The 17,855-nt window shown below is 41.7% G+C and overlaps 1 protein-coding gene across 2 annotated transcripts in view; it reads right to left on the bottom strand.

Annotated features, from left to right (window-relative positions):
* LOC121539306 (E3 ubiquitin-protein ligase pellino homolog 2) overlaps positions 1-11,815 on the bottom strand; it is a 64,808-nt gene extending 52,993 nt beyond the window's left edge. For both annotated transcript variants that reach the window (XM_041847693.2, XM_041847694.2), the window contains exon 1: positions 11,466-11,815. In XM_041847693.2, coding sequence (XP_041703627.1) covers positions 11,466-11,542 — 77 coding nt within the window. In that variant the 5' untranslated portion in view covers positions 11,543-11,815. The remainder of the gene's footprint in view (positions 1-11,465) is intronic.
* Between the last annotated feature and the right edge of the window lie 6,040 nt (positions 11,816-17,855).

Raw genomic sequence — 17,855 nt, 5'->3', positions numbered from 1 at the left:
GAGTAGCAAATTAGATCAAGATTAACTTCTCGCTAGCCAGACAGCTAACCGGCAAAAAAAGCTAGGGGGAAACAAACAGTGATAAAAGTATATTGCTACAGTTTTACGGTCAGTGTTAGCAGGTCGGGTAACAAATTAGATAATCGTGCAAATAATTTGTTGTCACAGCCAAGTACGGCTGGGCAGTATACCGTATTTTACTACACACACACGTATTGATGCACAAACCGGTTTGGGTTTTTACTTTAACTTTTATAACGGTATTTGAATGTTTGGTTTCATTATTACTTAAACAGGATACGAGTGGGACATAAAGATCCAGTCCATTAAAAAAAAAATTGGTGGCACCTTACACTTCAGTGTTGTGATGCAAAAATTCTAGCAAAATGTATAGCACATAGAATTAAAAAAGGTATTTCGGACATTATTCATTCTAATCAGACATGTTTTTTACATGGACGATACATTGGAGATAATAATAATAATAATAATAATAATAATAATAATAATAATAATAATAATAATAATAAGCCATTTAGCAGACGCTTTTATCCAAAGCAACTTAGTCATGCGTGCATACATTTCTACGAGATAATATAAGGCAGGTACTGGAAACAATAGAACAGCATGACAATCTGCGAAACCAGGCCTGCTATTCATAGCAGACTTTGAAAAGGCATTTGATAAAGTACGACTTGAGTTTATATATAAATGCCTGGAGCATTTCAATTTTGGAGAATCTCTTATAAAATGGGTTAAAATCATGTCTAGTAACCCTAGGTGTAAAATAGTAAATAATGGCTATTTCTCAGAAAGTTTTAAACTGTCAAGAGGAGTAAAACAAGGTTGTCCATTATCGGCATATCTATTTATTATGGCCATTGAAATGTTAGCTATTAAAATCAGATCCAACAATAATATCAAGGGATTAGAAATCCAGGGCTTAAAAACAAAAGGTGTCATTGTACGCTGATGGTTCATGTTTTCTTTTAAATCCACAATTTGAATCCCTCCACAGCCTCAGAGGATCTATATACATTTTCTAACCTCTCTGGATTACAACCAAATTATGACAAATGTACTTTATTACGTATTGGATCACTATAAAAAATACAATTTTTACATTACCATGTAGCTTACCAATAAAATGGTCTGATGGTGATATACTTGGAATACATATCCCAAATTAAATAAATGATCTCACTCCAATACATTTTAATAGAAAGTTAGTAAAAATAGATAAGATCTTGCTACCATGGAAAGGTAAATACACACTGATTAACTCTTTAGTATTATCCCAGTTTACCTATTTGCTTATGGTCTTGCCTACACCTAGCGAACAGTTTAAATTATGAGAAAAAAATATTCAAATTTTATTTGGAACGGCAAGCCAGACAAAATTAAACGGGCCTATTTATATAATGAATATGGAGGACAGAAATGATTAAATATTAAAGCATTACACCTATCACTAATAGCTTCAGTCCTACAAAAGTTATACTTAAATCCGAACTGGTTCTCTAGCAAATCAGTAAGATTGTCTCACCCCATGTTCAAGAATGGCCTTTTCCCCTTTATTCAGATTACAACCTCTCACTTTCAGTTATTTGAAATTGAAATAATCTCCCAAATATCACCATTTCTAAAACAAGCCATAGAAAGTTGGTTGCAATTTCAATTTAATCCTCCAGAAACAACAGAACAAATAATGCTGCCACAAATATTGTGGTTAAACTCAAATATACTAATTGATTAAAAAAACTTTTTTTAATAAAAAAAAAAATAATAGGTATAATCTTCGTAGATGATATCATAGGTAGGACTGGTGGAGTTGTCGCACATGCAGCTAACAAAAACATATGGAAAAGTCTGCTCTACCCAAAAATACAACCAAATAATTGCAGCACTACCGCAAAAATGGAAGAGGAAAGTGGAAGGGGGAAAAAGTAAGGAACTTGTCTGTCGGCCCTGCATTAAAGAATATAATTGGTTAAAGAAAATTGTGATAAATAAAAAACTATACCAGTTTCATTTAAGTAACAAAGGGTATGACAGCCGTCCCATATAGATTGCAAAATAGTTGGGAAGAGATTTTTGACGTACCGATTCCATGGCATAGTGTTTATGAACTGATACACAAAACGACGCCGGATTCAAAACTGTTCAATTATACAAAATTCTTGCTACCAATAGAATGTTATTTATATGGGGGATACAATCTTCCCAGCTCTGCAGATTTTGCTGCGAAGAGAGAATCATTAGATCATTTGTTTTGGTACTGTCCATTTGTAGCTTGTTTTTGGTCACAGGTCCAGCAATGGCTGAAGGATTGCAATATTTACCTGGCACTAACCCTGCAGATAGCACTACTGGGTGATCTGAAAAGTCATAGTCAATCGATCAATAATATTATAATACTATTAGCAAAAATGTTTATTTTCAATTCACAATCTGTAGAAACAATGAGAATAGAAGGGTTCAGAACATTTGTGAAACATCACAGTACAGTTGAAAACTATATGGCAAATAAAAATCAAATATGGATGTGTTAAGAGACGGGAGGTGTTGAATGGAGCTGAAGGATGGGACTAATAACAACAACAACTAATAACAACAAGATAACTATTGTAAAGCATTGTGTCCATAGTAAGTATATAGGTTGAGAGCTTTTGTGAAAGAGCACAGTTAGAAAGATATGGCATATAGATGCAAACCGGATGGACATCATGAAAATGATCGGAGAGGTTGAGGGTAGAGGGAAATATACAGTGGGGAGAACAAGTATTTGATACACTGCCGATTTTGCAGGTTTTCCTACTTACAAAGCATGTAGAGGTCTGTAATTTTTTATCATAGGTACACTTCAACTGTGAGAGACGGAATCTAAAACAAAAATCCAGAAAAACACATTGTATGATTTTTAAGTAATTAATTTGCATTTTATTGCATGACATAAGTATTTGATCACCTACCAACCAGTAAGAATTCCGGCTCTCACAGACCTGTTAGTTTTTCTTTAAGAAGCCCTCCTGTTCTCCACTCATTACCTGTATTAACTGCACCTGTTTGAACTCGTTACCTGTATAAAAGACACCTGTCCACACACTCAATCAAACAGACTCCAACCTCTCCACAATGGCCAAGACCAGAGAGCTGTGTAAGGACATCAGGGATAAAATTGTAGACCTGCACAAGGCTGGGATGGGCTACAGGACAATAGGCAAGCAGCTTGGTGAGAAGGCAACAACTGTTGGCGCAATTATTAGAAAATGGAAGAAGTTCAAGATGACGGTCAATCACCCCTCGGTCTGGGGCTCCATGCAAGATCTCACCTCGTGGGGCATCAATGATCATGAGGAAGGTGAGGGATCATCCCAGAACTACACGGCAGGACCTGGTCAATGACCTGAAGAGAGCTGGGACCACAGTCTCAAAGAAAACCATTAGTAACACACTACGCCGTCATGGATTAAAATCCTGCAGCGCACGCAAGGTCCCCCTGCTCAAGCCAGCGCATGTCCCGTCTGAAGTTTGCCAATGACCATCTGGATGATCCAGAGGAGGAATGGGAGAAGGTCATGTGGTCTGATGAGACAAAAATAGAGCTTTTTGGTCTAAACTCCACTCGCCGTGTTTGGAGGAAGAAGAAGGATGAGTACAACCCCAAGAACACCATCCCAACCGTGAAGCATGGAGGTGGAAACATCATTCTTTGGGGATGCTTTTCTGCAAAGGGGACAGGACGACTGAGGGGAGGATGGATGGGGCCATGTATCGCAAGTTCTTGGCCAACAACCTCCTTCCCTCATTAAGAGCATTGAAGATGGGTGGTGGCTGGGTCTTCCAGCATGACAATGACCCGAAACACACAGCCAGGGCAACTAAGGAGTGGCTCCGTAAGAAGGATCTCAAGGTCCTGGAGTGGCCTAGCCAGTCTCCAGACCTGAACCCTATAGAAAATCTTTGGAGGGAGCTGAAAGTCCGTATTGCCCAGCGACAGCCCCGAAACCTGAAGGATCTGGAGAAGGTCTGTATGGAGTGGGCCAAAATCCCTGCTGCAGTGTGTGCAAACCTGGTCAAGACCTACAGGAAACGTATGATCTCTGTAATTGCAAACAAAGGTTTCTGTACCAAATATTAAGTTTTGCTTTTCTGATGTATCAAATACTTATGTCATGCAATAAAATGCAAATTAATTACTTAAAAATCATACAATGTGATTTTCTGGATTTTTGTTTTAGATTCCGTCTCTCACAGTTGAAGTGTACCTATGATAACAATTACAGACCTCTACATGCTTTGTAAGTAGGAAAACCTGCAAAATCGGCAGTGTATCAAATACTTGTTCTCCCCACTGTATATTTGTAAAATATATAATTATTGTAAAATTTACTGTGTCCATAAAATGTATAAGCTAGAAATAGAGGCCTAAGCGTTGTTGTTCACTAGTTTACTCCAATTAGGGAAGGGGTGGTGAGGTTGGAAAGTAATAAAAGGGAAATATTTTGTTTTTATTTTATTTTTGCGAGAGAAAACAATAAAAAAAACATATGGTTAGAAGCTATCTGCAGTATTAAAGCTGATCTATCCCTCAAATAAATAAATAAAATATATATATATACACACACACACCGTTCAAAGGTTTGGGGTCACTTAGAAATGTCCTTGTTTACGAAAGAAAAGCAATATTTTTGTCCATTACAATAACATCAAATTGATCAGAAATACAGTGTAGACATTGTTAATGTTGTAAATGGCTATTTTAGATGGAAACGGCTGATTTTTAATGGAATATCTACATAGGCGTACAGAGGCCCATTATCAGCAACCATCAGTCCTGTGTTCCAATGGCACGTTGTGTTTGCTAATCCAAGTTGATCATTTTAAAAGGCTAATTGATCATTAGAAAACCATTTTGCAATTATGTTAGCACAGCTGAAAACTGTTGTATTTGCTTCTTTAAATCAGCACAACTGTCCTTCTTGAGACTAGTTGAGTATCTGGCGCATCAGCAATTGTGGGTTCGATTACAGAATTAAAATGGCCAGAAACAAATAACTTTCTTCTGAAACTCGTCAGTCTACTGAAGATCTCGTACAACGCTGTGTACTACTCCCTTCACAGAACAGCACAAACTGTCTCTAACCAGAATAGAAAGAGGAGTGGGAGGCCCCAGTGCACAACTGAATAAGAGGGCAAATACATTAGTGTCTAGTTTGTGAAACAGACGCCTCACAGGTCCTCAACTGGCAGCTTCATTAAATAGTACCCACAAAACACCAGTATCAACGTCAACAGTGAAGAGGCAACTCGGGGATGCTGACCTTCTAGGCAGAGTTGCAAAGAAAAAGCCATCTCTCAGACTGCCCATCTTAATCTTTTCTTTTTATTGGCCAGTCTGAGATATTTGTCCTCTTGCTCAGTTGTGTACCGGGGCCTCCCACTCCTCTTTCTATTCTGGTTAGAGCCAGTTTGCGTTGTTCTGTGAAGGGAGTAGTACACAGCGTTGTACGAGATCTTCAGTAGACTGACGAGTTTGAGAAGAAAGTTATTTGTTTCTGGCCTTTTTAATTCTGTAATCGAACCCACAATTGCTGATGCGCCAGATACTCAACTAGTCTCAAGAAGGACAGTTGTATTGCTTCTTTAATCAGCACAACAGTTTTCAGCTGTGCTAACATAATTGCAAAATGGTTTTCTAATGATCAATTAGCCTTTTAAAATGATCAACTTGGATTAGCAAACACAACATGCCATTGGAACACAGGACTGATGGTTGCTGATAATGGGCCTCTGTACGCCTATGTTGTTATTCCATAAAAATAAAATAAAAATAAAAGCCGTTTCCAGCTACAATAGACATTTACAACATTAACAATGTCTACACTGTATTTCTGATCAATTTGATGTTATTGTAATGGACAAAAAAATGCTTTTCTTTCGAAAACAAGGACATTTCTAAGTGACCCCAAACTTTTGAACGGTAGTATGCATGTATGCATATATATATTTTCAAAAATATTTTTTATTTTAAAGTTGGCACTAGGGTTGAGTATTTTCCCGGTATTTTACAAACGTTCCATCTCGAGAAAAAAAATAAAAACGTTTCTCCCGGGTAACCAGGTATTTCCGCCCAAAACCGGAAGTGTAATTCAAAAACTTATAAATAGGCCAATGTCTGGATTTGATTAGAGATTTGAAATACATTTCAAGCCTGACTACCTGAGCCTGATGATACATATTAAATACATTTTAGAAGCCCTACATCAAATACATTATGAGCCCAAGCCCAAAAATGCCTAAATGATTGTGCCATTATCCAATACATACACTGCTCAAAAAAATAAAGGGAACACTAAAATAACACATCCTAGATCTGAATGAATGAAATAATCTTATTAAATACTTTTTTCTTTACATAGTTGAATGTGCTGACAACAAAATCACACAAAAATTATCAATGGAAATCAAATGTATCAACCCATGGAGGTCTGGATTTGGAGTCACCTTCAAAATTAAAGTGGAAAACCACACTACAGGCTGATCCAACTTTGATGTAATGTCCTTAAAACAAGTTAAAATGAGGCTCAGTAGTGTGTGTGGCCTCCACGTGCCTGTATGACCTCCCTACATCGCCTGGGCATGCTCCTGATGAGGTGGCGGATGGTCTCCTGAGGGATCTCCTCCCAGACCTGGACTAAAGCATCCGCCAACTCCTGGACAGTCTGTGGTGCAACGTGGCATTGGTGGATGGAGCGAGACATGATGTCCCAGATGTGCTCAATTGGATTCAGGTCTGAGGAACGGGCGGGCCAACCATAGCATCAATGCCTTCCTCTTGCAGGAATTGCTGACACACTCCAGCCACATGAGGTCTAGCATTGTCTTGCATTAGGAGGAACCCAGGGCCAACCGCACCAGCATATGGTCTCACAGGGGGTCTGAGGATCTCATCTTGGTACCTAATGGCAGTCAGGCTACCTCTGGCGAGCACATGGAGGGCTGTGCGGCCCCCCAAAGAAATGCCACCCCACACCATGAAGAATTTGCCAATCTTGGTGTTCTCTGGCAAATGCCAAACGTCCTGCACGGTGTTGGGCTGTAAGCACAACCCCCACCTGTGGACGTCGGGCCCTCATACCACCCTCATGGAGTCTGTTTCTGACCGTTTGAGCAGACACATGCACATTTGTGGCCTGCTGGAGGTCATTTTGCAGGGCTCTGGCAGTGCTCCTCCTGCTCCTCCTTGCACAAAGGCGGAGGTAGCAGTCCTGCTGCTGGGTTGTTGCCCTCCTACGGCCTCCTCCACGTCTCCTGATGTACTGGCCTGTCTCCTGGTAGCGCCTCCATGCTCTGGACACTACGCTGACAGACACAGCAAACCTTCTTGCCACAGCTCGCATTGATGTGCCATCCTGGATGAACTGCACTACCTGAGCCACTTGTGTGGGTTGTAGACTCCGTCTCATGCTACCACTAGAGTGAAAGCACCGCCAGCATTCAAAAGTGACCAAAACATCAGCCAGGAAGCATAGGAACTGAGAAGTGGTCTGTGGAATACAACAGGTGTAGAACTTACCGTGAAATGTTTACTTACGAGCCCTTAACCAACAATGCAGTTCAAAAAATAAAAAGGAATAATTTAATTATATTAAAAACCATTTTTTTCTTTTTATAATAAAAAAACAATGCAGTTCAAGAAAGAGTTTAGAAAATATTTACTAAATAAACTAAAGTAAAAAATAATAAAAAGTAACACAAAATAACAATAATGAGGCTATATACAGGGGGTACCGGGTCAATGTGTGGGGGGTACAGGTTAGTCAAGGTAATTTGTACATGTAGGTAGGGGTAAAGTGACTATAATAATGCATAGATAATTCCTGTTTACAAGCAAAAACTTGAAACAGGAAGTACAAGTGATGCGCTCAACACAGAAATGGTCAGATGAAGCGGATGCTAAGCTACAGGACTGTTTTCGCTAGCACAGATATGAATATGTTCCGGGACTCATCCTTGAGGAGTTTACCACATCAGTCACTGGTTTCATTAATAAGTACATCGACGACGTAGTCCCCACAGTGACCGTACGTACATATCCTAACCAGAAGCCATGGATTACAGGCAACATCCGCACTGAGCTAAAGGCTAGAGCTGCCGCTTTCTAGGAGTGGGAGACAAATCCGGACGCTTATACGAAATCCTGCTACGCCCTCCGACGAACCATCAAACAAGCAAAGTGTCATTACAGGACTAAGATCAAATCCTACTACACCAGCTCTGACGTTCGTCGGATGTGGCAGGGCTTGGAAACTATCACGGATTACAAAGAGAAAACCAACCACGAGCTGCCCAGTGACACGAGTCTACCAGTCAAGCTAAATGCCTTCTATGATCGCATCGAGGCAAGCAACACTGAAGCATGCATGAGAGCACCAGCTGTTCCGGATAACTGTGTGATCACGCTCTCTGTAGCTGATGTGAGTTAGACCTTTAAAAACAGGTTAACATTCAGACGGATTACCAGGACGCATACTTTGAGCATGCTTTGACCAGCTAGCAAGTGTCTGTAATACCCACATGTTTCAAGCAGACCACCATAGTCCCCATTCCCAAGAACGCCAAGGTAACCTGTCTAAATGACTACAGCCCCGTAGCATTCGCATCTGTAGCCATGAAATTATTTCAAAGGCTGGTCGTGGCTCACATCAACACCATCCTCCCAGACACCCTGGACCCACTACAATTCTCATACCGCCCCAACAGATCCACAGATGACGCAGTCTCTATTGCACTCCATACTGCCCGTTACCAACTGGACAAAAGGAACACCTACGTGAGAATGCTGTTCGACTACAGCTACATTAAACACAAGTGCCCTCCAAGCTCATTACTAAGCTAAGGACCATGGGATTAAACCCCTCCCACTGCAGTTGGTGAGGGTAGGCAACAAGACATCCGCCACGCTGACCCTCAACACAGGGGCTCCTCAGGGGTGCGTGCTTAGCCCCCTCCTGTACTCCCTGTTCACCCACGACTGCGTGGCCGCACGCGACTCCAACACCATCATTAAGTTTGCTGATGACACGACGGTGGTAGGCCTGATCAACAACGACGATGAGACAGCCTACAGGGAGGAGGTCAGAGACCTGGCAGTGTGGTATCAGGACAACAACCTCTCCCTCAACATCAGCAAGACAAATGAGCTGATCAAATCAACGGGCTGTAGAGGAGACAGTCGAGAGCTTCAAGTTCCTCAGTGTCCACATCACTAAGGACCTATTATTGTCCAAACACACCAACACATGAAGAGGGCACCACAACGCCTCTTCCCCCTCAGGAGGATGAAATGTTTTTGGCATGGGCCCTCAGATCCTCAAAAAGTTCTACAGCTGCACCGTTGAGAGCATCTTGACTGGCTGCATCACCACTTGGTACGGCAACTGCTCTACATCCGACCGCAAGGCGCTACAGAGGGTAGTGTGTACGGCCCAGTACACCACTGGGGCCGAGCTCCCTGTCATCCAGGACCTCTATACCAGGCAGTGTCAGAAGAAGGCCCTAAATATTGTCAAAGTCTCCAGCCACCCAAGTCGGTCTGTTCTCTCTGCTACCACCCGGCACCAGAGTGCCAATTCTGGGACCAAAAGGCTCCTGAATAGCTTCTACCCCAAAGCCATAAGACTGCTGAAGAGTTATTAAATGGCTACCTGGACTTTCTGCTATTCACCACCTACCTACATGTACATAGTTAGTACTTCAATCAATCACCTAACCAAACCTACAGTGTACAGTTCGAGTCAAAAGTTTGGACACACCTACTCATTCAAGGGTTTTTCTTTATTTTTACTATTTTCTACATTGTAGAATAATAGTGAAGACATCAAAACTATGAAATAACACATATGGAATCATGTAGTAAGCAACAACAAAAAAATAAGTGTTAAAACAAATCTAAATATATTTTATATTTCAGATTCTTCAAAATAGCCACCCTTTCCCTTGATGACATCTTTACACACTCTGGGCATTCTCTCAACCAGCTTCACCTGGAATACTTTTACAACAGTTTCAAAGGAGTTCCCACATATGCTTAGCACTTGTTGGCTGCTTTTCCTTCACTCTGCCGTTTGATTCATCCCAAACCATCTCAACTGGGTTGAGGTTGGGGGATTGTGGAGGCCAGGTCATCTGATGCAGCACTCCATCACTCTCCTTCTTGGTTAAATAGCCCTTACACAGCCTGGAGGTGTGTTGGGTCACTGTCCTGTTGAAAAACAAATGACAGCTCCACTAAGCCCAAACCAGATGGGATGGCGTATCACTGCAGAATGCTGTGGTAGCCATGCTGGTTAAGTGTGCCTTGAATTCTAAATAAATCACAGACAGTGTCACCAGCAAAGCACCCCCACACCATAACACCTCCATGCTTTACAGTGGGAACTACACATGCGGAGATCCTCTGTTCACCCACACCGCGTCTCACAAAGACACGGCGGTTGGAACCAAAAATCTCAAATTTGGACTCCAGACCAAAGGACACATTTCCACCGGTCTAATGTCCATTGCGCATGTTTCTTGGCCCAAGCAGGTCTCTTATTATTATTGGTGTCCTATAGTAGTGGTTTCTTTGCAGCAATTCAACCATGAAGGCCTGATTCACACAGTCCCCTCTGAACAGTTGATGTTGAGATGTGTCTGTGACTTGAACTCTGTGAAGCATTTATTTGGGCTACAATTTCTGAAGGCAGGTCCACTCTGGGTCTTCCATTCCTGTGGTGGTCCTCATGGCTATTTGAAGAATCTCAAATATATGTTCATTTGTTTATCACTTTTTTGGTTACTACATGATTCCATGTGTTATTTCATAGTTTCGATGTCTTCACTATTATTCCCATACACAAATAAATGTATGCACGCATGACTGTAAGTCGCTTTGGATAAAAGCGTCTGCTAAATGGCATATTATTATTATATATTATTATTCTACAATGTAAAAAAATAAAGAAAACCCATTGAATGAGGTGTCCAAACTTTTGACTGGTAATGTACATATTACCTCAATCATTCACCCCAACTACCTTATTTTATTGTGTTACTATTTCCTTTTCATCTTTGTTAATTTTCTTACTTTTTAACTGCATTGTTGGGTAAGGGCTCGTAAGCATTTCACGGTAAAGTCTACGATTTTCGTATTCGGCGCATGTGACAAATAAACGTTGATTTGAATTAGTTTAGTATCGAATTATTTGTGTACATGTAAACGTTTTGTCGAAAGCTAAATCAACGTAAACCATGAATATTTCTTCACAGAAAAGAGAAGTTAACTCCAGCCCGTGTTTTGAGTGCTGGAAAAAAGTTCTGGCGGTCACAAACATAGCCTCGACTTTTTCTAATAGCCTACCAAATGTTAGCTAGCTAAACTTGTTGACTTTAGAAAATACACAATCCTTTCTTCAACTTACCCTAATACTACCATCTCCCCGTATTTTATTGGGTCTTTTGTCGGGGCGCAGTGCTCCTCCTGGCTTGGCGAAAACATGAGGTTTCTTCTTACTTCAATGGACAGCAGGCGCCCCTCGATCTCAAAGCACTCGCCCAAATTCAGAAGGAAAAGATCACAAGAAATTCCCTTCAAAGGGTGTAAGCAGCTGCCATTTCACACTATATCACGTCGCAAACGTCTTTACAACTATATAGCGCAGTCTTTCTTAAATTAATCGAATATATTTTATTTTTTGTCAGACATGTCACAAGCGAGTCGTAATTAAAGCAACTTGCCAGTTCAATCCGCTCTAAAATCGAATGCATAAACAGCAAGGCGCAGGGGTGGACCATACCATTCAGCTGTCCTTTACTTTATATAGGGGGGACCTTTAGATATATTCCGCACATCACTTTTTTTGGACCCATTTATTTACCAAACACTTTATCAATGTATGCTGATATATTGATTTGATCTTTTATTTTTCATCATTTCATTTCTATAATACATTTTCATCAAAGAAATTCGACAAAGTAGAACAGACTTCCCTTGTTCGATATCTCACATGGGCATGGCTAGAATGAAGCCTTCTATTATGTAAACAAAGAGTACAATCTGGCAATTCTTAAAGGGATCATAGCTTTCAAGTTTCACACTGCCACATTCACATTATTTTGAAAGAACAGAACGTTTGAAACTCACGCGTTTGTAGGCCTATTTTTTCTTATTTTCAGACCATAATAGCGTAGACTTAGACGAGACCTGTCCAATTATGGGCAGGGGGTCCAAGTGGATTCCTATGTTAATATAGCTTGCAGGGTGCACCAGTGCTGTATGATTCTTTAGGCTGGAATGCGGTGCCTGGACGTGTCCGTAAGGGGAGTATCCCAAAAACGCATCAGGAATGTATTTTTTTGTGGACAGAAGTAGGCGGCAGTGCACATGACTATGGCTAAACATATTGACTTATTATCAGAATGCAGGATACAACTGAGCAGACAAAATGATATCCTCTCAGTTTTGTGTTGAGAGCAAGTGATGCAAATGTAAATACTGTGGACTGCTGTGACTAACTAGAATGAGGGGCCACAGGGATCGAATTAGACCGTTCTCTCTCTGGTCAAAGAAAAGTCAGCAGTTCAAAAATATACATTAGACACCCAGGTGGTGTCATTAGACACAATGCTGCAATTGGGTGACTATAATGGGAGCGCTGGGGAAATGTTCCCTTTCAACATTAGTTAGGCTACCCCCAGGAGTGAATATTTCTGACCTACACCTTCCAGCATCTAGCCTCACTTTAATGTGATTCGCTGTAACCCAATGGTGAGGTTCTGACCACTCATCAACTTACAGTATATGCAGCTAACGTGTCATGGGCCTGTTTTACCCGTCTTCACAAGGCATGAATATTACACACTTTCCCCACCCCACTTGGAAACCTGCCCCTTTATGGCATACACTGCTGTCTCCTGCAAAAACAGCCACACAAAAGCCCATGAGTCATCCTATCCTGTTACATAGGTACCTGTATGTGTTGAGCATAAAAGAAAGGACAGTGCCATTCACTATCCAATGCTTTTCTTGAAAGTCTTACTGAGCTAAGAGTGGCAGAAACCAAACCAATGTTAAATGAATCTCACATTTTCAACTAGGAAATCCCTCCGGTCCCCCTGTCCCATATGTGAAATCAAATCAAATCATATTTTATTTGTCACATACACGTGTTTAGCAGATGTTACTGCGGGTGTAGCGAAATGCTTATGCTTCTAGCTCTGACAGTGTAGTAATATCTAACAAGTAATATCTAACAATTTCACAACATATACCCAATACACACAAATCTAAGTAAGGAATGGAATTTAAGAATATATACATATATGGACAAGCAATGACAGAGCGGCATGGACTAAGATACAGTAGAATATTATAGAATACAGTATATACATATTAGATGAGTAATGCAAGATATGTAAACATTATTAAAGTGACTAGTGTTTCATTTCTTAAAGTGGCCAATGATTTCAATAGGCAGCAGCAGCCTCTAATGTGCTAGTGATGGCTATTTAAAAGTCTGATGGCCTTGAGATAGAAGCTGTTTTTCATTTTCGCTGTCCCAGCTTTGATGCACCTGTACTGACCTCGCCTTCTGGATGATAGCGGGGTGAACAGGCAGTGGCTCGGGTGGTTGATGTCCTTGATGATCTTTTTGGCCTTCCTGTGACATCTGGTGCTGTAGGTGTCCTGGAGGGCGGGTAGTTTACCCCCGGTAATGCGTTCGGCAGACCGCACCACCCTCTGGAGAGCCCTGCGGTTGCGGGCGGTGCAGTTGTCGTACCAGGCGGTGATACAGCCCGACAGGATGCTCTCAATTGTGCATCTGTAAAAGTTTGTGAGGGTTTTAGGTGCCAAGCCAAATTTATTCAGCCTCCTGAGGTTGAAGAGGCTCTGTTGCGCCTCCTTCACCACACTGTTTGCGTGGGTGGACCATTTAAGGTTGTTAGTGATGTGTACGCCAAGGAACTTGAAGCTTTCCACCTTCTCCACTGCGGTCCCGTCAATGTGGATAGTGGGGTGCACCCTCTGCTGTTTCCTGAAGTCCACAATCGTCTCCTTTGTTTTGTTGACGTTGAGTGAGAGGTTATTTTCCTGGCACCACACTCCCAGAGCCCTCACTTCCTCCCTGTAGGCTGTCTCGTCATTGTTGGTAATCAAGCCTACTACTGTTGTCTCGTCTGCTAACTTGATGATTGAGTTGGAGGCGTGCTTGGCCACGCAGTCATGGGTGAACAGGGAGTACAAGAGGGGGCTGAGCACGCACCCCTGTGGGGCCCCAGTGTTGAGGATCAGCGAAGTGGAGATGTTGTTTCCTACCTTCACCACCTGGGGGTGACCCGTCAGGAAGTCCAGGACCCAGTTGCACAGTGCTGGGTTCAGATCCAGGGCCTCGAGCTTAATGATGAGCTTGGAGGGTACTATGGTGTTGAATGCTGAGCTATAGTCAATGAACAGCAGTCTTACATAGGTATTCCTCTTGTCCAGATGGGATAGGGCAGTGTGCAGTGTGACGGCGATTGCATCGTCTGTGTATCTATTGGGGCGGTAAGCAAATTGAAGTGGGTCTAGGGTGACAGGTAAGGTAGAGGTGATATGATCCTTTACTAGTCTCTCAAAGCACTTCATGATGACAGAAGGGGGGGCGGCAGGTAGCTTAGTGGTTAAGAGCGTTGTGCCAGTAACCGTAAGGTCGCTGGTTCTAATCCCCAAGCCGACTAGGTGAAAAATCTGTCGATGTGCCCTTGAGCAAGGCACTTAACCCTAATTGCTCCTGTAAGTCGCTCTGGATAAGAGCGTCTGCTAAAATGTAAATGTAAAAATGACAGAGGTGAGTGCTATGGGGCGATAGTCATTTAGTTCAGTTACCTTTGCTTTCTTGGGTACAGGAACAATTGTGGCCATCTTGAAGCGTGTGGGGACAGCAGACTGGGATATGGAGAGATTGAATATGTCCGTAAACACACCAGCCAGCTGGTCTGCGCATGCTCTGAAGACACGGCTAGGGATGCCGTCTGGGCCGGCAGCCTTGCGGGGGTTAACATGCTTAAATGTCTTACTCACGTCCAGTCATTGTCACACCTTTCTGATGAATGTGCCACTAATACACTTCTGTCTGCAACCCTCATCAACACTTGGCTGTCTCTGTCCTGTTTTCACAAGGCTCTGCTTGGCTAAGTGCTCCATTCCTCCTAACACTCCATTGTCAATAGCACATTTCAAAGTGCAATAACAGTTAACACAAAAACAAAAGGTGGAGGGGGGGCACGGTAGTCTAAGGAGTGTTACTCCATATGTAATGCATCACCAAAAACAGTTCTGGCAGCTCTGAGACCTTATAGTGGCAGGACTGTGATGTTATTTTTTATGTACTAATCCTGTCTATCTGTAAGTAATACTGCATCCCGCTTTAAACCATAGCATTTGTTGGTTACATTCATGGTTCTGCATATCAGGCCATTAATAGTACTGTTACTACAGATAAACCTCCTTGTGGGACGAGGTGTGAATGAAGGAGTCAGGCGCAGGAGGTAAAATACCAAAGTCCAGAGTTTATTCCGTTTACATAAATCAAACGCCCAAAGCGTCAAACGAAACTATTACAAGGGAAAACATCCACCTTGGCATTAGCACAGTGAATAGTAGCTCAACCGAGCTACACGCTCTCACAACAAACAATCACTCACAAAGACAAGGGGAACAGAGGGAACACTTATACACATACTAATTAGGGGAATGAGCACCAGGTGTGTGTGATTGACAAGACATGACAAGTGGAGTGATGATAATGGGATCGGCAGTAGCTAGTACTCCGGTGACGACGAACGCTGAAGCCTGCCCGAACCAGGAGGGGGGGCAGCCTCGGCGGAAGTCGTGACACCATGTCTGTCTGTATATTAGGATCAAACTACTTGGGCTATGAACACCAACTTTCTGCCCCCCAGGCTAGTCTTAACAGCCTGGGGTATAATGACTATTTACAGCTCTTTTGTGTGAGACAGTCTCTGTCCCTCCATTTCATAGAGAGTGTATTGTCTGTTTAAAAGAGCAGTGTAAGACCCCCTTTCCATATACCCCCCCGCCCCCCTCCATCCCCACCACCAAACACACACACAAGCGCACACACACGCGTGCACACACACACACACAAATCAAATCCAGTTTTATTCGTCACATACACAGTTTAGTGTACACATACACACACTCAGAGTGGATCAAAGGATCTCTTGCACATACCACACTGATGGGAAGCAGATGCAGAGAGGGAGCTGCTCTGTTGAGGTGGGTCTGGCCTGAGTGTGTGTGTACAAAGTCAGATATTTCTTGGTAATAGGCATGGAACAGAGACTCAATACAAGAAATCACGCAATGGTGACTAACTGTATGAGCCATGATGACGTAATGAAGACAAAGCTCCTTTTTACTGCCTTCTCCCTCCCCTCCCCTTGCATCCTCCTCTGTGGTTAAGTTCCCTGGAAGTCTTACAATGTGAGAGAGAGTGTGTACATGTGTGTGTTGTTAAGAGTTTTTGGGATGTGGGATGTGATTGTAGTAGATGACTATTTCAGCTATAGTTCCATAACTTCACATGGTCCTCATTTAGACTCATATGGACATTCCAACAACAGGCATGAGTCATAATTTAAACAGAGAGTGAGACATGCTTCACATTAAAATGGATGCATGTGTATAAGAAATTCAGTTTTGGGGAGTAGTGAACTACATGTAGTTCAACTAGTAATTTAATTACATTTTGCAGTAGCTTGGTGGTAGTTTAACTAAATTCCAATCTTGGTAGTGTTTTCAGTAGTTAATAACTTTTTTTTCATGTAGTGGTGTAGCTAACTACTGGAAATACACACAACTTTTAATTATTTTAATCCAATAAAATATGGGTGATGTAGGCAAGACTTTCCTTGCATTTTCAGCATCAGACCTGCCTTATTCTCACTTGAAACACTTTTTGTGTGCCTAACGCTCACTTTTTTTTGTGTTTAATAGGCTAAATTACACATTATGTTAACATCTGATTGGAGAGTGATCTGTTCTTGCAATTTGTAGTCTATGACATTTTAGATTTAGATATGATGATGATATGATAATAATGATATGATAGATATGATAATGTTTATATATGATAAGTAGTTTGGATGTAGTTAACTACTTTTTCAAAGTAACTTTAGTTAAGTAAACTATATTAATTCTTTAGGATAGCTTTAGTGTAGCTAAACTTCTTCCAGTGTAAAGGATAGCTAAACTTCTTCCATTTTCAGAGTAGCTTCCCCAACTGGAGAAATCTAGAGACTGGATTCCTGGAGATCTGCAGCATAGGAAAGTGAAGCAACTGTGTTTATTCCATAGGTTGCATACAGTGAGGGAAAAAAGTATTTGATCCCCTGCTGATTTTTTACGTTTGCCCACTGACAAAGACATGATCAGTCTATAATTTTAATGGTAGGTTTATTTGAACAGTGAGAGACAGAATAACAACAACAAAAATCCAGAAAAACGCATGTCAAAAATGTTATAAATTGATTTGCATTTTAATGAGGGAAATAAGTATTTGACCCCTCTGCAAAACATGACTTAGTACTTGGTGGCAAAACCCTTGTTGGTAATCGCAGAGGTCAGACGTTTCTTGTAGTTGACCAGCAGGTTTGCACACATCTCAGGAGGGATTTTGTCCCACTCCTCTTTGTAAATCTTCTCCAAGTCATTAGGGTTTCGAGGCTGACGTTTGGCAACTCGAACCTTCAGCTCCCTCCACAGATTTTCTATGGGATTAAGGTCTGGAGACTGGCTAGGCCACTCCAGG

This window comes from Coregonus clupeaformis, chromosome 25 (genome assembly GCF_020615455.1).
Source record: "Coregonus clupeaformis isolate EN_2021a chromosome 25, ASM2061545v1, whole genome shotgun sequence".
Lineage (NCBI taxonomy): Eukaryota > Metazoa > Chordata > Actinopteri > Salmoniformes > Salmonidae > Coregonus > Coregonus clupeaformis.
The sequence above is the reverse complement of the archived record's forward strand: the minus strand, read 5'-3'. Positions and strand labels throughout refer to the sequence as shown.